Genomic DNA, 23,759 nt, shown 5'->3' with positions numbered 1-23,759 from the left:
CCACTTTATAATGCCTTGGTAAGGCCACACCTGGAATACTGCATTCAGTTCTGGTCGCCACGATGTAAAAAAGATGTGGAGACTCTAGAAAGAGTGCAGAGAAGAGCAACAAAGAGGATGAGGGGACTGGAGACTAAAACATATGAAGAACGGTTGCAGGAACTGGGTATGTCTAGTTTAATGAAAAGAAGGACTAGGGGAGACATGATAGCAGTGTTCCAATATCTCAGGGGTTGCCACAAAGAAGAGGGAATCAAACTATTCTCCAAAGCACCTGAGGGTAGAAAAAGGAGCAATGGGTGGAAACTAATCAAGGAGAGAAGCAACTTAGAACTGAGGAGAAATTTCCTGACACTTAGAACAATTAATCAGTGGAACAGCTTGTCTCCAGAAGTTGTGAATGCCCTAACACTGGAAGTCTTCAAGAAGATGTTGGATAGCCATTTATCTGAAATGGTATAGGGTTTCCAGCCTAGGCAGGGGGTTGGTCTAGAAGACCTCCATGGTCCCTTCCAACTCTGCTATTGTATTATTGTATGTATGTGTGTGTATACACACACACACACACACACACACACATCAGTGGTGGGTTTCAAAATTTTTTAGAACCTCTTCTGTAGCCTGCTTTGTGGGAGTGTCTTGCTGTCCATGTGATTGGGTGGAAGTGGTTTGCCGGCAATGTGACCAGGTGGGAGTGGCTTGCTAGCCATGTGACTGGGTGGGCGTGGCCATCTTGTAAAATGTGGTGAAAGTCACTTAACAATGCTCTTGCTTAGCAACCAAAATGTTGGCTCAGAAACTCTGGCATTTGAAGCATGCAAGTCTTAAAGCTGTCAAGTTACAAGACCCTTGCACCCCTAACGCTTTAGAAAAAAAGCCCCAGGGGTGTTCAAACTTGACAGCTTTAAGACTTGTGGACTTCAACTCCCAGAATTCCTCCTCCAGTCCTGTTGGCTTAGGAACTATGCCATTGAAGCGTGCAAGTCTTAAAGCTGTCAAGTTACAAGACCCTTGCACTCCTAACCCTTTAGAAAAAAACCCAGGTGTGTTCAAACTTGAGAGCTTTAAGATTTGTGGACTTCAACTCCCAGAATTCCTCCTCTCGCTCTTCATTGCGGATGGGCGGGGGGAGGGATCTGGAACCGGTTCTAAACAGCACTGTAGATTTGTGGAACCCCTTCTATAGAAGAGGTTACAACTGGCAGGAACCCACCCCTGACACACATACATACATACATACATACATACATACATACATACATACATACTCAACACACACACACACACTCCTTGACTTACAATAGTTCATTTAGTGACTATTCAAAGTTACAATGACACTGAAAAAAATGACTTGTGACCGTTTTTCATACTTGCAACCGTTGCAACATCCTCATGGTGACATGACAAACATTCAGATGCTTGGTAAGTGGTTCATGTTTATGACAGCTGCAGTGTCCTGGGATCATATGTTCAGCTTTTGAGACCTTCTGACAAGCAAATTCAATGGAGAAATCCAGATTCCCTTAACAATCATGTTGCTAACTTAACAAATGCAACAATTCACTTAACAACTGTGGCAAGAAAAGTCATAAAATGGGACAAATTCACTTAACAAATGTCTCACTTAGCAACATAAACATTTTGGGCTCAATTGTGGTTTTTACTCGAGGACTACCTGTACATATTATATGTTTCTGTACCTCCATTCCTTCTGGTGGCAAAGATGTCTTTTCTCTGACCATTGCCCAGGTGGCCGCTCTTTTCTTGTCTCTCAAGATATTCCTACAGACAGACCATTACAGTCCCAGACATCCTCTTTATTGCCTTGAGGATAAACAGGAAAACCTTGGTTTAACAAACATAGAAGGGTAGAAAAGCTATCCAGTAAAATTGCATATCCATTGTTGTTACTTTGCTCCAACAATAATGAATAAGTAATGGTGATGACTTCTGACTGTTCTTGATGTACCCTTCCTACATATACAACCAGTGACATTCTTTTTTTTTCATGCTCTGGTTAATAAAAAGTGTTATCTTCTGGTGGAATGCATCTCAATTCAGTGACCCCTAAAATGTCAAGCTTTCTGACTTGCATCCCAGTGAATGCTTATAAATTGAATATAGAAGGAGTATTATTTCTCTGTCCCTTTGCATACCATAAAAAGCTGTTCAGAAGAGTTGGAAATCATCAGAACAGGGGATAGTGGCATGTAGAATGCCACACAGAAGAGAGAAAGTTGGCCCCAATTCAGTGGATATCTCCTGAAAGCTTCCATTTCAATTTTTCTTTTAGCAATTCAGCTGAAATTGTTTTCATATTTCAGCTCTCCATTCCATGTCACTCTAGAAGATTGATGAATCTTGGGAAAGGCTTGGGAATGGGTTGGATGCCGTTCTCTACAATGGATAAGGGGTGTAGGGAATTGCTTTACAGAAAGAAAGTGGAAGCACTGGCAGCAGAATTGAGTGATAGCTAACTAGGGAACTGGGTTCAAGAGGAACTCCAAGGATTACAGCTGTTTTATCTGGAACAAAAATGAAAACAATTTCAAAAATGTTTAAATATATTCATAAAAGTCAAAGATTTCTATTAAAAATGTATATTCCTTTTGAATATGCATTGAACCTGGTTTTGGCAGAATTGTAGAAACATAACTAGGAATAAAAATATTAAACATTGTTGTTGGCCATGTAGTACCCTTGGAGTTCTTGTCACTCGGGCTATTAAATTAGGGAAAGAAAAAATACTCTTTCCATGGTGTGTGATTTTTGAATGTTAATATAACAATTTAGTGCATGTTTGCTAACACTATTCGATTTTCAAAACAGTTTTCAAGTAGTAAACAAACCACAGCAACATTTAAAGTTTTATATTAAAAGATACTCAAAGGTGTTCATGCCATGGAACCTTTTTTTCCACCACTTAGTCCCATAGAATCCATTCAGAGTCCTTGCAAAACCACATTTGAAAACCCCTTTAAGAAAACCTTATGGATATTCTTTGAACCTTCTCTCTTTAAAGAATCCACTCCAACTACCCAGCAAGCACAAGTCTAATATTGAAGGAACTATCTTTCAAAAATATTCTGCTAGGTAGTTGGAGCCATACAAAACAAAAAGATAAGTGCATATATTCTTGCTTTCTGTCAATTCAAGTTGCAATACAAACTAAACGATGAATTTCACCTCCTTTATATTGCAAGACGATGCAGAACAATAAGGACAATAAAGAGAAATAAATTACAGTCTGTTGGAAAACTATAAAATGTACCTTACCTTTATTTAGTCATTCTATTTTGCACATTGGAAATCTTCCTTCTCTTCCTTTTCTTCATCCTTCGTTTGTCTGTATAAATTATGAAGAAAGCTATAATTTTTTTCTCCCTTAAAAATAAGCAACCTGGATCTATATAATAAAGGAAATGAACCAGTACATAAAAAGCTTCCTGATTTATTCCAGACATGTTATCTTACATCCCACCATTTTCAAAATATTCAGACCCTGGGAGCCAATTCATAATTTTTTTTGCCCTGCATCATGGCCTGAGCTTTTTTCTGACTGTATTCCTGCATACTATTGGGGAATAACCAATAATAACTCTGCATTTTACTTCCTCACAGCTTCACTTGCTACATCAGTTCCCTTCCCTCCTAAACCAGTAGTTAGTAACTCATGAAGGCATCTCAAGAAATGAAAGGCAATGTATGCAAATATATAATGATAGCATTGTTCATTTTTAAAGTGCAATATGATGCTGCAACAGACTAGGGTCTCCAGTCTGTACAGGATTTGCTCTTTTTTCCATATTCTAAGTGTACACTGAACAGTTGAAGAGAGCCATTTGATAATGACGCCTGGTGGCCTGAGAACAGGCAAGGATAATTGAACTGAACAGTGCAATTATCACAAGTGAAGGCAAATATACATGTCCCAGGATAATATTGCAAGATCAAGATTGAAGCCTGAGAAATGCCCCCCTTGCCATAACGGGAGTGCTGATTTACTACCATCTTATCAAGTAGGAACCAAGGGCTTGATAGCACAAGGGAACAACTTCCAATTGTCAGCCATCAACATATCAATCAACCAATAGGAATAGCCTAAAGCACATATTCCAGTAGAGAGAAGTTCCCCGAAGATGGGCTCCAGCATGAGTCTGAGAGCTCAGAATAATAAATTTCTGGTCCCAGTGACTGATCCAGATTTGATCTTGCAATTCAATTATCATCCAAATAACCAAAACAGATTTTTTAAAAAGTCAACTGTGCCCCAATGCTAATACAGCATCTGGAAATCTCCTCAACCAAAAAAATAAAAATAAAAAACTTATTTCTAACATTATCTATATTTTTAGTATATACTATGTAGATTTGCCTGTCATTAACCAATACACATAGACAAGTAATTGTTGCAGAGACAAATCATCCTGCTGCTGTTTTTAAAAAGTCTCTACCAGATACTTTTTATAATACCTTTAACCATGTGTATAAGTTGCAGTGTTCTCTATCCCTCCCTCCCTCCCTTTCTCCTTCCTCCCCCCCCCCCCCCGGTGTATGTGCGTGTACAGAAAGGGGAAAGAAAGTAGAGGTTCAGTTGAATAAGTCAGATCTTTATTACAGTCAAAGATCAGCATTGGGAGGATGAGGAACAGTCAATTAAAAAGCTATCAAGAGTCTAAAAAATAATAGATATAAAATGCTAAATGGTATAAGTAGATGTAGAAGAATTCTAAAAGGAGGGGTAGCTACATTAGAGGGGTATAGAGGAACATAAAGGTTAGTATGTGGCAGATTATCACAGTACAGAGCATTCTAGGATGACAAACTAGATGCTCATTAAAAACTAGTTTAGGGCACAGGTCATCCGTCTGACAGTTTTAAGCACTGCTGAGCTGAACCTGGCAACATTACATGTTACAGCAGGGTTAGTATCTGAAAGGAGCAAGGAGGTGTAGAATTGTCCAGTCTGCCATGGATATTTATGCACTAATACTGAGATGAGACTAGGTTCATTTGAGCACAGAGGATGTGAGCATCCTTAATGAGATGGGAGGCAAGAGATCAGCATATGTTACTTGTATAAATAGTGAAAATCAAACTTGGAACTAGGAATCAGGTAGTATGGAATTTACTAGGAGAATTAAGATTGAGACCAGGCATAAATTTGCTGCCTTCCTTCCCTGGCATAATTGGTTTAGAACAAATGTCAAAGTGGAGCTCACGTAAATATTCAAATGTAATTAAAAACCAATTGAATTAACCAAAACAGTTTCTTGGTGGTTACTTCCATGTATCCATTGTAGTGTAATGGTGTAATTCAGCTGATTATTTTCTCTTTTCTTGATGCATTAAGAAATTTCAAGCCAGCAACAATTTTTAGAGGAATTTTGTGAAATCAATGGGTAAGCCCCTGTTACTTAAAATATTAGAGTTGATTTCATCTAACTGAACTTAGAACATTTATTTCAAAAGAGGTCTTCTGTTTCACGCTGTATAAAAATATACACCAGCTCCTGAATGTTTATTGCAGGGGTGTCAATTCGCGGCTCGCAGACTGAATGCGTCACACGCTGGCTATGCCCACCTCCCTTTTAGTGAAGGGGGGAAAAGTCATGATACATCACGTGATGACAACAGAACATCATGAGTTTGACACCCCTGGTTTATTGGATTTTTATCGCTCCCTTATTACTTTATAAGTAACTCAAGGTTACTTGAGTAAGTAATTAATATTCCTCCCTCCTTCTCTTTTTCCCCACAACATCACCCTGTGAAGTGGATTGGGCTGAGAGAGAGTGACTGGCCCAAGATCATTCATCTGGCTTTCATGACTAAGGCAGAACTAGAACTCACAGTCTCCTGCTTTCTAGGCCAACAACTTAACAATGACATCAAACTGACTTCAAATGTTGGATGACTGATTTTAATCCATCAAAGAAAGTACTCTTTGAGGAAAGTTTTCTATACATCTCAAATAATTCAGAACATTTTGTTATTGCAGCAGCAGTTTTGAAGCCACCTGGGATTTGTTGTGTATCAGTGTTGATGTCAATTGCTACTCCAAATCAGCAGAGGTGAACATCTGTGTGGGAGAGGGGCACATTCCTAGTTGGATTCTGATTAAAATGTGGCATTATCTACCTGGATTTGTATACCCAATTAAGCATCAATTGAGATATATTAGTTCCCTAGGCAAGATGTAGTTGTAAAAATTGAAACAGTAGAACAGTTCTGTCAGATGGATAATGGCATCGCTGAAGCTGAAACAGAGCGGATATAATATGAAGCTCTTTCCTATTTTCTTAAGCTTCTGAGTGGTGAACTTACTCCTATTGCATCAAACATTTTGTCCAATAAATTATGATTGACATGAGATTCTGGAAACAAAGCACCTTTAATGAAACTCCTGAGCACACCTCTCCCACCCGCATATTTTTGTTTTAATTAAGGATTCCCATAGTGACAATCTCTATTTCTTTAATTTACATTGTCTAGAAAATTAGCCCCTTGGAGAATGGATGTAATAATTGCTGAAATGTATTATGGGAATATACTATACAAAGTTGGTGCATTGCCAATATTACTTGCATGTTTCAAAGATAAAGAACATGCTTCTTTGTTTGTCCCTACATTCACATTAAACTTAAAAGTTCTGGAATAAAGAGATGAGGTGAAGAATAGAATGGGTACTTAGCGTTATAGATGAGGTTTTAAAGGAGATGAAAGGGATTTGCAGTATTTCCTTCTAATTAATTTCTTCCACGGTGGATGCCCTACTTGATTGTCTAAGAAGCTATTTTTCTTTCTCCTATATTTTTGTGGGATGTTTCTCTGGCTCAAGGACTATGCTTTCTCCTCTTATAAATGGCCACCTGTGACTTAAGTATTTGATAAACTGAGGAAGACTTGTATTAGTTCCAACCTCCTAACAGATATGCTTCACTATTTTGGAAAAACCTTAAGTGAAGGACTGATCTCTACTTTACCAAGACCTGGGAAAATGTAAGGAAAATTTCTTCATCCCTGTGGCAAAATTTGTCTTTTTGATTTTACTAGCTTCAAACTCATAATTGATCATTATATCTTCGACAATTGTATCTGTTAATTGTCACATCACTATAACTAGCTTTGTGAAATAAGCTGCATTGGACAGGTCTTTCACTCTTCTGCAAATTTTAATTTTATTCACAGTTTTAATTCTATTTCAAAATCTATATTTTTGGAAATTCCATATTTATCTTTATTCAGCTTTCTAGTCCTTATAACAATAAAAGTGAGTAGGTTCATGTCTGGTTGAAAGCTTACTAATCAAAGAAAAGTGCACTCTATACAGCTTTCCCATAGCTCCTATTAAGCTTAACCTTTCTCTTTTTTTCTAATATGAAAGGTGAAATAACATATGACAGAGGTTATCATCATAATACAATGGTCTTTTCCTGTAATGTTCCCATTGTAATGTCTAATCCTGTACTGTTCCCATTGGAAACATTAAAATAAAGCATTTTTTTCATTTTGCTACATATAATCATGATGTTTCAAAATGATGAATTTGAAGGCTTTAACATTTCATAGGCAGAAGGTATTTTAAAAATTTAAGTAAAAAATATTATTATCTCTTTCAAAACAGAACTGATGCAATTCAGTATAAATATCAGGAATTATCAACTTTTTCACATCACGTAACTATAATGTGACCTTTCCAGAGGCATACTTATAACTTTTTTTATATGGATTGAATGTCACCAAATTGCCAAATCCTACACTATTTCAGTAATTGCATCCCCAGGACAGAAAAATATCTCAAATTTATCGATTGTGCATGTGTATGCATTTGAAAATAATGTTGGAACCCTTAAGAGTTTGTTTAGGGTATTATGGGCAGTATGGCACTAGTGCACCCTGGGTTATCAATTCCTGATATGTACAGAATAACAAAACCTCATTTAATGTTGTAATAGTACAGTGGCACAGAACTACAGGAAGAGAGCTCATTACAAGTAGTCCTCGACTTACAACCACAATTGAGTCCAAAATTTATGTTAATAAGCAAGACATTTGTTCAGTGAGCTTTGTCCCAGTCTGTTTTCTCTTTCTGTTACTATCTTATTGTCCATGTTATTGAGCATGTATTCTACTTTTATTAAGAGTTTAAAAAAAAAAACTCAGTGTTTGATTAACAGCTGCTGCGTTGAAAACCCATCATTTTCTACTCATTTCTCCATCTGCATCTAGAGCATGAAACTGTTAATCATTCTTTCAAACATCAAAGAAGCCCAGGCATGGTTTGATCTGGAAAGGTAGTATGATCACTGCATATTTATATTTAGTTCCACAGGCTTATAATATTGAGTAGGTTTTTTTTTTATTTCATCACTTTTTGTGCATGTATTTAGCAGCAGGTGAAATCATAGGAGAAAGAACTAATGAATATGCAACTAGGCCATATTGAAAAACATCTTGAAAGCATACCATTATCTTAGCCAGCAGTATCAAGTTAAGCTGAAGCAAAATATGTATATACAAGATTTAACTGCAATGTTATCTAGAGAATTTTATCTTCAATTTTTAAAGTCTGTGGGGAGAAACTAGGCTCTTGCCTTAGCAAATAGCATAGCTGACCACATTTATATTTGAAAAATATACCTGGGAATCCATGCTGACTAACTTCAACATCAAAAAGTCTTCATCACTGTCTCACATTTGTGTCTACTTGGCACACTGGATCTAGCACTCAGGCTCCTTTTGACTCTTGTCATATCATTTTCCTCTCCAGTATCTACTCACTTATCCTTAAGTGAAAAGAAGGGTCAAATGTGACAGAGAAATACAACTAGCAATCTGTGTCCCTCGTCCTTTCTTTAATTTTTTTGACAAATGCACTATCGAGAAGACAGCAGCAGCATTGCAGTATTTACAGCACTACTGGTTGTTTGAAATATATTTTTCCTCCTGGCATTATGCCCATGGGCTTCTGCTATGTTTAGGTCATTTTGTAGGGTAGAAGAATATATAATAGATAAACATGCTTAGCAGTTCTTAACTTATACCGGAGGAAGATGGTATTGTTCATGTATTTACAATACAATACAATAGCAGAGTTGGAAGGGACTTTGGAGGTCTTCTAGTCCAACCCCCTGCCTAGGCAGGAAACCCTATACCATTTCAGACAAATGGCTATCCAACATCTTCTTAAAGACTTCCAGTGTTGGGGCTTTCACAATGTCTGGAGACAAGCTGTTCCACTGATTAATTGTTCTAACTGTCAGGAAATTTCTCTTCAGTTCTAAGTTGCTTCTCTTCTTGATTAGTTTCCACCCATTGCTTCTTGTTCTACCCTCAGGTGCCTTGGAGAACAGTTTGACTCCCTCTTCTTTGTGGCAACCCCTGAGATATTGGAACAATGCTATCATGTCTCCCCTAGTCCTTCTTTCTATTAAACTATTTTCCACCTTCACTCTAAAGAGGTGCTCTGCAGTGTATTTAGATATCCTCTAACATAAATTGAGATGGAACCCTAAGGACGCAAAGGACGATGATAGAAAATCACTGCCTTTGCTTCTCCCTTGACTTTATTTATTTTAAAATTTTATAAGGTTGCTTAATGCTACAACAACTCTGGGTTGCATTCAGTAAATGTAAATGTAAGCAAAGTTTGGCAACCTCGCCTGATTTGTTTGGAGTAAACATTGGGCGTCATCCATATATCCGACCCCAGTCCAATGGATAACCTCATCCACGCAGATGTTAAACATAAGGTGGGAGTGTAGAGCCCTGAGATATTCCCCCACACTGAGGCATGATGCCTCAGCTGGCTCATTCTTCTTTCTGGAAGAGCTGTATGGATTGCATGTAGACAAAAATAATGGACATTGCTAATAGGAAAGGGATCCCCAATCCCTGGGCCATGGTCTGTTTAGAACTAGGCCGTGTAGGCAGCTGGGTGATGCACATGCATGCAGCTCAACTTACACAAATAGTGAACCCATGCGCAGCTCGACTTGTTCAAATGGCAGACCAGTGTGTATGCATACAGCTCAACTTACACAACTGAGAGCCGCATGCACGCAACTCAATTTGGATAAGCAGTGGGCCGTTGCATATGCACACACATACACAGTTCAACTTGTGCGAGTAGTGGGCTAGCATACGGACATGTGCAGCCAACTCACGCAAGTGGTGGGCCGTCATGCATGCACCAGAGCTGGGTTTCAAATCCCGGTGCTACTGATTCACTCGTGCTTGCATGCACACGTGTGACATTCATTGCATATGCAGAATCATCCGGGCAAGTGGATGGAGCCTCCTGCCACGGCCACTATCAGTTTGGCCAATCCGGGCTGAACCGGGAGCATCCCATCTCTGGCATGCACACATTTGCACAGCTCACCTTGCACAAGCATGGGCCAGCATGCACACACACAGTTCGACTTGTGCAAATAGCAGGCCATTTCCGGTCTCCCTCCTGTGCCACCAAGCCATAAAAGTTGGGGACCATTGTATTAGGATGTCAACAAAATATGCAAAGGAAGATTTTCCTGGATATACAGGTAGTCCTCAATTTACAATCACAATTGAGCCAAAAATGTATGTTGTTAAGTGAAACATTTGTTAACTTAGTTTTACCCCATTTTATAACTGTTCTTGCCACAGTTGTTAAATGAATCATTGTAGTTATTAAGTTAGTTGTTAGAGGAATCTTGCTTCCCCACTGACTTTGCTTATTAGGAAGTCACAAAAGTTGATCATATGACCACAGGACACTGCAACTGCCATACACACACACACACACACACACACACACACATGAGAAAAGTACTTGTTGTGTTCAAACATATTTTATATTATCTGTTAGCCTAGAACATTAAATTTAAGGATGTTTCTAAACCGCCGTGCAAATTATCACAAGAACTAGTGATCCTTGTAACTTACAATGAATAATCCATTATCTCTGATGTATTATACTGTTTTCACTCATGTAGCCAGACTAATGGGCCACGTTTAAAGTATGAAACATTAATTAAAACACCTTTTCATTCCCTTAGAAAACAAAAATTCCATCTACATTAATAATTTTCAAATACAGAACCTCTTAATTAATTTAAGTTCTATTAACTGTAGAATCAGCTTGTTCACAGGCTGCATTTAATTACGCTCTTTACAAGCAAGGCCAGTGAAAAGTCATTCTGCTGCTCGAGGCAAAAGTTAAGAAGAACTTCTTTCCATGTAAGAAAATCTACTGTTTAGCACTTTAATGGCATTATAGTATTGGTAGCAGGGTTGGTTTCTTCATAGCTAAGATCAACTGGTTGGTTTGAAAATATAAAAATACACATACATTTGTTCTCAAAAGGAGAAAGGAGTTTAATTGCTACTACTGCCCCAAGAGATGGGATCTTATTTTATCATTTTTTTTCAGCAGAAGTCTTCTATCAATCTTCTGCTTGACTAGACTAGAGGATTTGGGAAGGGACACAATGCAGCTGCATAAAGTCTTCTGAGATGCAATTCAAGAACTGAATAACTGACTAAAATGGTTTTGGGTTATCCTGTTTCTTTGCCTTGAAATAGCTAGATTGTAACATGAATGATAGAAAATGATGCCCGATCTGAGTTGACTCAAGTCCTTGTGAAGTGGGCAGAAAATAAAAACTGAATATGTAAATATAACGACTAAGACTAGTACAGATATCAAGAATTATGGACAGTTCAAGTATGAGATAAAGTTGAAAAATATTATATAATACTTTTGAACAACTTATCATGCCATGTTGCATATGTGTGTGTGTGTGTGTGTATGTGTGTGTGTGTGTATATATATTCAGCTCATTACAGAGGACCATCCAGGAAGAAAAACATTTGTGTTACAAAAATTATTTATCAGCACAAATACAACACAAATCTAAAAAGGCAACATTAAAAATAAAAATATGGTTTTCTGCCTGGATGGTCCTCTGTAATGAGCCGAAGGACAGAAAGGGGGAGTAGTGAGCTCCCTCCCATATTTGGGCATACCAGGGGTTGTAACACAAATACATACCTATTTCCCTGGCTCAGCTGATAAGGAGGAGAGCCTGTGGCTTAGTGGCTAACAAATCTGCCTAATATGTAACACAGCCCAGGTTCAAATCCCAGTAAGTGTATGGCTAGCTGATGAGAACTAAATAGCTTGAAATAGATCTATACTAGTCTCCCTTTATTTATTTATCAGCACAAATACAACACAAATATAAAATGGAAACAACATTAAAAATAAAAATATGGTTTTCTGCCTGGATGGTTTTCTGTAATGAGCCGAAGGACAGAAAGGGGGAGTAGTGAGTTCCTTCCCATATTTGGGCATACCAGGGGTTGTAACACAAATACATATACATATGCATATACATATAAATATACATATAAATATACATATACATATACATAAATATTAATTTAGACAATATATTGTGTTAATATTTGTTCTATAATTGTCAAATTTATATTATCATTTTCTTTCTTTCTTTCTTTTTTTTTGAAAATAAAAAAAATGATTCTTTGAAACGTTTCCTCTGCTAAACCATTTTTGAAATTTGGGGGAAACATAAAAAAAATGTTTCTGTTGTATATGCGTGAAAGAAATGCCCCTAACTAGTGGACATGATTTACATGCTCCCAGCAGTCTAAATATACTACATGTTTCCTATTTAACACTGACATAATATTTGTTTAAAAAAAGCACAAAAAGCACCAAAAAACCAAACATTTTCACAATATTTTGCGAAGCCATTGCGGTGCAGTAGTTAGAATGTACTATTGCAGGCTAACTCTGTCCTCTGCCAGAAATTCGATCCTGATGGCTCAAGGTTGACTCAGCCTCCATCCTTCCAAGGTTGGTAAAATGAGCACCTAGTTGTTGGGGGCAATATGTTGTGTTAGATATTAGCATATATCGGGGTAAGTCTCCTCTCTGGTCCGCTGCTACAGCGGGAAACAGGTATCGTTCTGATTGGTCGAGGGGCGTACCCGATCCCTATAAAAGGGGAACCCTCCGACCACAGAGCAAGCTGGATCACTACTATTACTAATAAAGAGCTGTTAAGTCACTTCGTGTCCGCAGTCTGTTCTCTTGTTGCCCAGATCTAACATTGGCGACGAGGATGGGATCGAGAGACAGATAGGACGAAGAACGCTACCTCCAGAATCTCCGGATTTGATCCAGCCTAGGGATTTGGCAGAAATTCCGGCAGCCATCTCAGGTCACCACAGCGCGGCAAATTCAAGCGAGAGAAGATGGCGATGCACACTCCCACCGCTCCATTCGATCCAGAGAACGACGAATGGGAAGCCTTCATGATTCGTTTTGAGTGTTTTCTCGAAGCGAACGAATACACGGGGATCACCGACGCCCGGAAGAAAAACATCTTCCTCGGCTACTGCGGAAAAGAAGTCTTCAACACAGCCAGAGACCTCACCGCGCCTACTCCGATACAGGCAGTATCATGGGCGGCGTTGCAACAGGCTCTACAGACCCATTACGCACCAAAACCTTCCCGCCATGTTTGCCGCCAAGCATTCAACACGAGGAACCAGAAGGCGGGAGAATCTATCAACCAGTACGTTGCAGCCCTACGAAAAGCAGCCACACATTGTGGATTCCGAGACCTGGATGAACAGATTATGGATCGACTCGTTAGCGGGCTGAGAGACATTTCCCTACAAAAACGGCTGTTAGCCAAAACCAATTTAAGCCTACAGATTGTACTCGACGAGGCAAGAGCTTCAGAAGCAGCAGACAGATCAGCGGAGACCATTCAACGCGGATTCAACACAGGCCAGCCAGCGCCAAGACACACCAGAGTCCACTACGAGGACACCATTCCAGATTTCGGGGATCCCGAGCTCGAGGAAAGTCACCTGATGCGGAGCAGTCACGTGAGACCTGGGGGGAGACCCGGATCCCGTTTGCCGCCCTGCGCAAGCTGCGGAGGGAATCACCCCCGGTCTACCTGTCGGTTCAGGAACGTTGTTTGTTCGCACTGCGACAAACTGGGGCACATCGCACGAGTGTGCCGGAGCGAAGCCCCTGCCTCAAGGCAACCACCCATGTACCGCCAACAGAAGCCCAACCCAGGGGCTTGGCGAAATCAAAAAGGGCGCCCAGAGAGAAATCCACAAGTGTTTACCCAGAGAGAAAATTCCCAAAGAGCTGAGCGAGCGTATCCCCAGAGAGATTACACACAAGGAGCTGAGCGAGCATATTCCCAGAGAGACTACACACAAAGAGCCGAGAGAGCGTTCTATCAAGACGCTCAACGAGAGTATTTTCAGGATACAGATGATGAGATAGAGTTGACCCAGAGAGAGGAATTGCGAACGTATCTCACCACAATAAGCCAGGTCCGCACCAAGCGGCCTAAAAAGCTGAAAGTCACAGTCCTCTTGGAGGGCTCACCTTGCGAGCTGGAAGTTGACACAGGATCGTCCCTGACGATCATTTCATGGGCATCCATGAAACAGGCTATCCCTAGCCTCAAAAAGAGCCAACTACGCGTTCCAGACATCCTGCTACGAGACTACCAGGGGAACCGAGTCCCCATCGTAGGCCAAGGCACGTTCCAGATCCGTTTCAAGGACATCATAGCCCAGCTGCCCGTGACCATCGCCAGCGCACCATTACAAAACTGGATTGGTTTGAATCCTTGGGGCTAGAAGTCACCGGAATCAACGCCATGGAAAACAGCAGCGCTGAGCAGATTTTTAAGGAGTTCGAGGATGTGTTCAGCCCCGGTCTTGGTAAGTATGTGGGTAAACCGATTTCATTCAATTTAGACCCCACAGTGGCACCAATCTGACTTAAACCAAGACGAGTGCCTTTTGCACTCCGCCCAAAAATAGATAAGGAAATAGATAAGTTAGTGGAGCAAGGAATCCTTGAGCCGGTGGATCACGCGCGCTGGGAAACGCCCATCGTGACCCCAGTCAAACCAGACGGATCAGTCCGCATCTGTGCGGACTATAAATGCACAATTAATGTCGCGCTACAACAAAGCGCATATCCTGTGCCTGTAGTACAGCACTTATTGCACTCGTTGGGGCCAGGAAAGGTATTTGCAAAATTAGACATGGCACAAGCTTGCCAGCAGCTGCCCGTTGATAGCGCCACAGCGGAGGCCCAAAGTATAGTGACGCATAGAGGAGCATTCAAATGCAACCGGCTACAATTCGGTGTGAGTATTGCTCCAGGATTGTTCCAGAGCGTCATGGAACGACTTTTGCAAGGGATACCGGGAGTCGTCCCCTATTTTGACGACATCTTGGTGTCCGCTGCAAACGAGGAGCAATTAAATAAAAGAGTCAGAACTGTTTTGGCCAGAATCAGAGAAAAGGGTCTCCGCCTCAAAAAGGAAAAATGCCAAATTAACGTGCCTAGCGTAGAATTCCTGGGATATAGAATCGATGGTCAGGGAATACACCCCACTTCAAAGAAAATTAAGGCGATCCAGGACGCCCCCACACCACGAAATCAGACCGAGTTGCAGGCCTTCCTTGGACTACTTAACTTCTACAGCGTTTTTCTGAGACAGAAGGCGACCGTTGCTGAGCCACTACACCGTCTACTCCAGAGGAACACACCATGGAAATGGGGACGATCCGAAGCAGCAGCTTTTGCCGGAGTAAAGCGCCTGCTCACCACCGATTCACTGTTAGTCCAATACAGCCAGACACTACCGCTGGTATTGACCTGCGACGCATCACCTTTTGGAGTCGGCGCAGTCCTCAGCCACCGGATGCCCGACGGAAAAGAAGCACCCATCGCCTTCTACTCCAGGACTCTTTCATCGGCCGAGAGGAATTACAGCCAGATGGACAGGGAAGCGCTAGCTGCTGTAGCTGGAGTAAAACGTTTCCACGAATACCTCTACGGCCGCGATTTTGAACTGATTACAGATCACAAACCGCTGTTGGGACTTTTGGCGGGAAACCGCCCCACTCCAGTCTCCCTTTCTCCACGCATGACCAGGTGGACTGTTTTCCTGGCTGCCTACTCATACAAATTAATTCATCGACCGGGTTCCACTCTAGGACACGCAGACGCACTCAGCCGTTGCCCACTACTGGACCTTTTGCCAGACCCCACTCCCGAAGTACCGGTGCTGCTCATTGATTGTTTGGACTCAGGACCGGTTTCTTCCTACGATGTTGCAAGGTTTTCTTCTAAAGACATGTTAATAAAGCAAGTTCAAACCTGGGTTTGGAGGGGGTGGCCGAAGGGAAACGTGGGCCCGGAATTCAAAGTGTTTTGGTCAAAACGGGACGAACTATCAGTGTTACAAGGTTGCTTATTGTGGGGGATCGAGTTGTTATTCCGTATGCTTTACGTAGGAATGTATTAGATGCTTTACATGTGGGTCATCCGGGGATTGTTAGGATGAAGGCGTTAGCAAGAAGTTACGTTTGGTGGCCAAACATGGACAAAGAAATAGAGGAATGGGTGGCCACTTGCGATCCATGCCAGGAATCGAGACCAGCACCCCCGGAAGCACCCGCCACAGAATGGGAGAAGCCTAAAGCACCCTGGTCACGAATACACATCGACTTCGCAGGGCCATTCCAAGGTCAGACCTTCCTTATAGTTGTGGATGCATACTCGAAATGGCTAGAAGTAGTCCTAATGATTTCAACCACGGCAGAGGCAGTCATTAAGGTTCTACGGCGACTTTTCGCCACTCATGGCCTGCCCGACCTCCTGGTCTCCGATAATGGGCCCCAGTTCACGGCCATGCAATTTGAAACATATCTAGCAGGTCAGGGAATTCGGCACGCCCTCGTCGCGCCATTCCATCCGGCATCAAATGGACAGGCGGAGAGAATGGTGCGATTCGCAAAAGAGGCCCTCGCTAGGATGGGTCCAGGTGATTGGCAAACACGCATTGACCATTACCTCTTAATTCAGCATATCACCCCAAGTGCAACGACGGGTAGAAGCCCCGCTGAACTACTCATGGGCCGCCGTCTACGGTCTCACCTGGACCGTCTTCACCCAAATTACTCTGCCACAGCTCCCCCAGAATCCACAAGCAAAATTCGGTCTTTTAGCATAGGGGATTCAGTATACGCCCACAACTATGCAGGGGGAACATTGTGGATGCCGGCAAAGGTCATTGGCGTCACGGGTCCACGATCGTATCTGCTGGAGCTGGAAGATAGGCGGAACTGGAAAAGGCACATCGATCAACTTCGGGGTCGCCTAGCACACTCAGACCTTCGAGACGAAGACGAGAGTTTCCTGCCAACAGAAAGGCAGCCACTCGAGAGCCCCATCATAGAGAGCTACGACACCTGCGAACCCAGGTCGGAACAAGAGATCGAACACGAAGCAGAGCAAACCCCAGACAACGCAACCGAGCAGACTCCGGAACGCCCTAGCAACGAAGGCACGAAACCTCCCGAACGTGAAACAGGAAAAGCATCCGATCCTGCAACCACTTCTAACCAACCCGAACTGCGACGCTCCTCCCGAGTAAGGCAAACCCCAACATACCTAAAAGACTATGTTACTAACCACAACGTTCCGTCTAGGAGGGGAGGGGTGTTAGATATTAGCATATATCGGGGTAAGTCTCCTCTCTGGTCCGCTGTTACAGCGGGAAACAGGTATCGTTCTGATTGGTCGAGGGGCGTACCCGATCCCTATAAAAGGGGAACCCTCCGACCACAGAGCAAGCTGGATCACTACTACTACTAATAAAGAGCTGTTAAGTCACTTCGTGTCCGCAGTCTGTTCTCCCGTTGCCCAGATCTAACATGTTGACTCTTTAAACCGCTGTAAAGCACTGTGAAGTAGTATATACATCTAAGTGCTATTTCTAGTGCTAATGCTAGTGCTATTTTGTGTTGAATGTGCTGAGTATCAAAACTAGAAAAAGAATCTGGGCCAGTATTGAAGCTTTACTCTCACCATCCATAGCATTTTACCAGCATATAATTGCAATGGATTGGTTGTATTAAATATAAAGACTACTTTATGGGTTGAATCCAAAGATGTGCTGTGGAAGTAAATTCTTGGAGTGTGTTTTTATATAAATTGCTGATAAAGCTAATAAACTCTATGGATGGGAGGTTTTTAAATTTGGGGAAGGAAGGAAGGAAGGAAGGAAGGAAGGAAGGAAGGAAGGAAGGAAGGAAGGAAGGAAGGAAGGAAGGAAGGAAGGAAGGAATTGATTGGCTGCAAAGCACAAAACAAGAAGACTGGATTCTGGAGAACGTTTGCCATTCTATATCTATGCAACATCTGTGTGATATTATGTAAGATACAAGAGTTCTGCAAGATATCAGAATTGAAAAATATAGGCTAGTGCTATGAACCTATAAGAACACATCTTGGATTTCATGTATCTTTTCTTCTTAAGGATTTCATTCTAAGTCAGTAAATATCTTTTACTACCTGGAAGGTAGAGTTTATTCTATATGGCTACATATATAAATATAATAAAAATTAGAGCAAAGAAAGTAGAAATATGTAAATCAACTAACACTGTAATTACAGTGTTTACAGCATAACTTAACCTTGCCTTCTGTTGAAGTTTATTTGGTTTTAGAAACAAATACTTTATTTCTCCCTGTTTTTCTTCTGAAATAATGCATAAATTGTAGAAGGATATAAAAATTAGCTTCAGAAATGATTTCTTGATAATGAGTATGAAAATATTAACTAATTACAAAACACGTCATTCTTTTTTTACCCAACATAGATTTATATATTTGAAAATAACATCTATTACCAGCCTGATGTAAAGAGCAGCTCTTTGAGATTGACATCTTCTGGGAAGGAAGGAATTGTTTTTAATGGAATTGCAGACTGGTTATACGAAGGTAAATTGCACAATAAAAATTGCTATATGAATGCAAAACAGCTTATCCTTGCTCAACTTTGAAGAGAAAAAAAAACATTACTGTGGGATAAATATTTTCAATATTTCTTGGGAATGTGGTAGCCCAGGTATATTTTACACTCTTAGGGAAATCAATACCAAAGTAGAAACAACATTTTTTAGAGATGTTTCGTTATTTTCAAGGAAGCTTCTTTGGTACAATCTTTGAGAAATGGAGATTTCCTTACCATGAATTCTGAGGGATTGATGTTTGATGTTTGATGTTTCCTTGGAAACACTGGTTGATTTTAAACAAAACATTGAGATGAATAAAGAGAACAAGCTCCCATCCTTAGACTTTCTCATAACTAAATTGAATGATGATAATCTGCAAATCCAACTTTACAGAAAATCTATTCATATAGAACAAAACATATACTACTATAAAAGCCACCACAGAAAGCATAACATCAGCTGCATATGAACAATTGTCAACAGAGCAAAAATAAATAAAAAAACTAGAGCTCAACAGCACCCTCACAACAGGTAGACTCAAGAATCTCTCTCAATATGAACAATGGTCCTACTTCAAATGTCCTTTAAAATGCACTATGAATATAAAATATGGAAATCTTAATTATGCATATATTTTTTTCACCTCAAGAGAAATAACTTGCAGGGGGAAGATAAGGGAAATATTTTTTTAGTTAGTATTCTATAAATTATTCTACTTTTTTCAGTGGAGTGTAGGAATGCAGCTAAATAATTTTGAAGTGTGAATTTCAAAGAAAAGTGAAGTATTCAATTTAGTTTAAAATAAAGGACACCATCTTTTGTAGTTTCTTTGCTCTTTCTTTTATGTTTCTAAGAGCAAAATGTTTAGATAAAATTGATGTATCAAACGTCCTTCCATGGAAATCTAAATGCTACTGTGTTTCCCCGAAAATAAGACAGAGTCTTATTTTCTTTTGACTCAGAAATAAGTGCTTGGTCTTTTTTTGGGGGGAGGTCTTATTATTTTTGAGGTGCAGGAGGCGGGAAGTGTGGTCACCTCATGGCTGCTGCTGTGTTGTAATATTTTCGGGGAGGGCTCATTGTGGGGGAAGGGGCTTATTTTAGCACACTTGCTCAAATGCCCACTTGAGCAAGTGTGCTAAAATAAGCCCCTTCCCCCACAATGCCCACTTGGGCTTATTATCCGGGGAGGTCTTATTGTCAGGGAAACAGGGTGATATTTACTAGTAAATCTGATTTAAAATGCTAATTTCATGGGTTTATTTATTTTTTCCTCAGAGGAGCTGCTTCATTCACACATTACTCACTGGTGGTCACCTGATGGAGAGAGGCTGGCATTCCTTATGATAAATGACTCATTAGTACCAAATATGCTTATTCCTTGGTTTACTGGATCTTTGTATCCCAAAGGAAAACTGTATCCATATCCAAAGGTAAGGAAATTGAGTAATACTTTCTTTATTATTAATGCATGCTTTATTTAATTGCTCCCTTACCCACAATTACTTGAAGAAAACAGTCATTGGAGTTGAAGATAACAACTCTATTAAGGTAGTTAAAAATAAAAGATTTAAGCATTTTTTTTATTACCAGATATAATTACAGACTTCCCAGTCCCTGGGAAGACTTATGTGAATGTTTTTTTTTTTTTTTTGTGAATCAATGAAGTAAGGTAGTCTCTTTTTTGTCACTTGTTCAACGTGACAGCAGGTTAAGGCACGAGATGAGTGGCAAACAAATTTAACAAACAAACAAACAAACAAACAAACAATTCCATTTCTTCTCTCTGGTTAAGATTTAGCTGACTTCAGGATATTTACCTCTTTTATTATGTCAAATAACCACTGTAAGATGTAGCATATACTAACAATGCTTTACCTCTAGGCAAAACTACCTTTTCCTATGCTATGTACACCACTTTGCAAATTATACCTTAAACCATATCAGACATAAAACCATCTCAGGTATGCGGTCATCACATCTAGAATATATTATTGCAATGAGCTTTTGTAGACTGCAGCTTGTGTGTAATAAGCAATTAGCTGGTATGTAACAGCCACCATAATTACTTAACATCAGTGCTTTAGGCCCTGCATTAGTTATCAGAAGGCTTCTCAGCACAATTCAAAGAGTGAATTATTACTAATAATTCATTCATTTATTATATTTCCTGGGGTGCACAATGGGAATATAATAAATTGAGTTTTTCAGCTGGAAAGTAGACAGTCCAGGTTCAAAACCCAAGCGTTGCATGACAGGGTGAGCTCCCATTACTTGGCTCCTGACAATCCAGCAGTTCAAAAACATGAAAATGCAAGTAGCTAATGAATGCTGTCAATTTGTGTAGGGCTTCTTATTGGTTTTATAGTTGGTTTTATTGTTTTAACATATTACAATAATACAATAGTAGAGTTGGAAGGCACCTTGGAGGTCTTCTAGTCCAACCCCCTGCCTAGGCAGGAAACCATAAACTTCTAGAACTTTTGCTGGAGTGTGGCAGTCCACAGAAATAGTAAAATAAAGAAACTATTTAAAAACATTAAAGAATATGTGAAAATTAGAATTGAACATGTAGTTTAGCATGAATTTAGGTCAGGATGAATGATGCATGAACTTGTTAAATCAGTATGTTTTCCATCCCCAGCATGGTTTCTTTTTTATTGTTGTTTTTACTTATCATTTTTTTGTTTTTAACCTTTACATTCCACTCAGTGTGATTTGGTGAGTGGGCAACATTAGAAATTGAATAAATATATTTTAAAACATAAATAATGTATTACTCTGGAATAGAGTCTCTTTGACAATTATATTTATTACATTTGATTTTTTAAAAATATGAAATTGTTAGATGACTTTACAGCATGTAAAATTAAATGTGCATCAGTGGATATTTTTTCATATGTTGTTGCTAGGAGCAGAATTAATTCTACAACTGTTATATTACTTTTCTTTAGCAATTTCAAATTGAACAGTACAAAAAGAAACACAGAACAAAGGATAAAATTTAAGATTCAATTAAACTTATGATAAAGAAATTATAAAAGTCTACTATAATTTATTACATAGTGAGCAGATTTATATTGTTAATAAATTGTAACCTTTATTTAATTTTTCTGTTCATTTTATATTCACCTTAATTATTAAGCAAATGATATAATAATATAGACTAAGACTTTATGTGTTGCAATGTTTAGTTCACTAGGCAGGTTTAGTAGTTTATTTATGACTACTATTAGACCAAGCTGGTGCATGGAAAACTTTTATAATTATTTTTACTCCTTATAAAAGCATTATCCCTTTTTTGTATTTTATACAGTTATTTGTATCCATAAGGAAAAAAGGAAAATAAAATAAGTGTGCAGGAATTTACTGTAAGTCTTATTGTATATGCCAATGTATGGCCATCAAATTAGGATCACTCAATACTCTGTCATACAATATCAATGATATATCTATGTGACTTGTATTTAAATATTCCATTCATATTCCATCAATACTGAAATGTTTTTATTTTTTAAAAGGCAGGTGAACTGAATCCAGTAGTCAAGCTTTATGTTGTCAATCTATATGGGCCAACACATACATTGGAACTCATGCCACCAGACAGTTTTAAATCAAGGTAAGCAGTTAGAAGTTAATATTTAACCTACTAAACTATAACTATATTCCAGAGAGCCAGCTTGGTGTAGTGCTTAAGGCACTAAAAGGAAAGGAGATGGCAAATTCTAGTTCTGCCTTAGACATGAAGCCAATTGGGTGCCTTGGTGGCCAATCGTTCTCTCTCAGCCCTCAGAAAACACAATGCCAAACAACTTCTGAAAATCTTGCCAAGAAAACTGCAAGAACCAGTTCAGGCAATCACCATGAATCAACACTGTCTTGAAGGGTTACGAGCAGAAACGTTAAAATAAAGAGATGGGGATGGAGGGTAACTCTAGCTACAGAAGACCAAGCCTTGCATACAAATGCATACAAAGTTGGAACTGAGAAGACAGCAACAGATAGCCTCTGCAAAGAAGCTGAAGAAAGACAGGACCATTAAATTAGTTGTTGCAAGAAGACCACATGGATTGACTACAAACAATGACAAACAATGACACGACAAATTAGCAACAATGACACATTGGAATATCTTCAAGAAATATATATTTCTCTGAAAGCAAGAACTAGTGGGATCACAAAATAGGCAAGGTAATAGAAAATAAAGAAGTTAAAGTGCTATGGGACTTTAGACTCCAAACAAACAAGTACCAGGCTTAACAACTGTCAGTAAGAAAGACAAAATAATAATAATCTGGATAGCAGATGTTGCTATAGTTGGAAACAGCAGAATAAAAAAGAAAAAAAATGGGGCGGATCACATCTGAAAATTAGAAATAGAATGTAGCAAATAAAGCAAAGATAGTACCAATACTAATAAGGTGTAATCTCAAAATATCTGGAGCACCACTTGAACACTATCAGTATTGACAAACTCCCCATCAGTCAATTGCAAAATGCCGATTTACTTGGAACAGCTTACATCCATGCAACCAGTATTTTCAGTGCCATCAACAGTGATATCTGTCTAGATGCTTAGAAAGGACTCAATAGATGGATAAAAATACCAAATCCAGGCTAATCATCTGGCTGACTATAAAATGACATAATAATAATAATCTGTTTTTTTAAAAAAATCTTATAGATTGATTTAAGGTAGTAGATTGAAAATGTTATTGTAGAATTGAACTATTGAATTTTTTTATAAAGTATTTGACATTGTTTTCATAAAAGATACACAAAGAGAAGAAAATCTTCCTTACAAGAGATATATCTGTTCATGCAGACAGAAAGAGAAGTAGCATTATCTGATTAAATTTGACAAGATTTTAGGTTTAGGCTTGCAACAATGAATGG

General features: G+C 39.4%; 1 protein-coding gene across 3 annotated transcripts in view; it reads left to right on the top strand.

The window, feature by feature from the left end:
* DPP10 (dipeptidyl peptidase like 10) overlaps positions 1–23,759 on the top strand; it is a 652,197-nt gene that overhangs the window by 563,849 nt on the left and 64,589 nt on the right. For all 3 annotated transcript variants that reach the window (XM_081939815.1, XM_081939814.1, XM_081939813.1), the window contains exons 8-10: positions 18,729–18,849; positions 20,142–20,296; positions 22,385–22,482. In XM_081939815.1, coding sequence (XP_081795941.1) covers positions 18,729–18,849; positions 20,142–20,296; positions 22,385–22,482 — 374 coding nt within the window. The remainder of the gene's footprint in view (positions 1–18,728; positions 18,850–20,141; positions 20,297–22,384; positions 22,483–23,759) is intronic.

Source organism: Natrix helvetica (assembly GCF_964273705.1).
Source record: "Natrix helvetica genome assembly, chromosome: 1".
Classification (NCBI taxonomy): domain Eukaryota; kingdom Metazoa; phylum Chordata; class Lepidosauria; order Squamata; family Natricidae; genus Natrix; species Natrix helvetica.
Note: the sequence above shows the minus strand (reverse complement) of the source record. Positions and strands in the feature narration are given on the sequence as shown.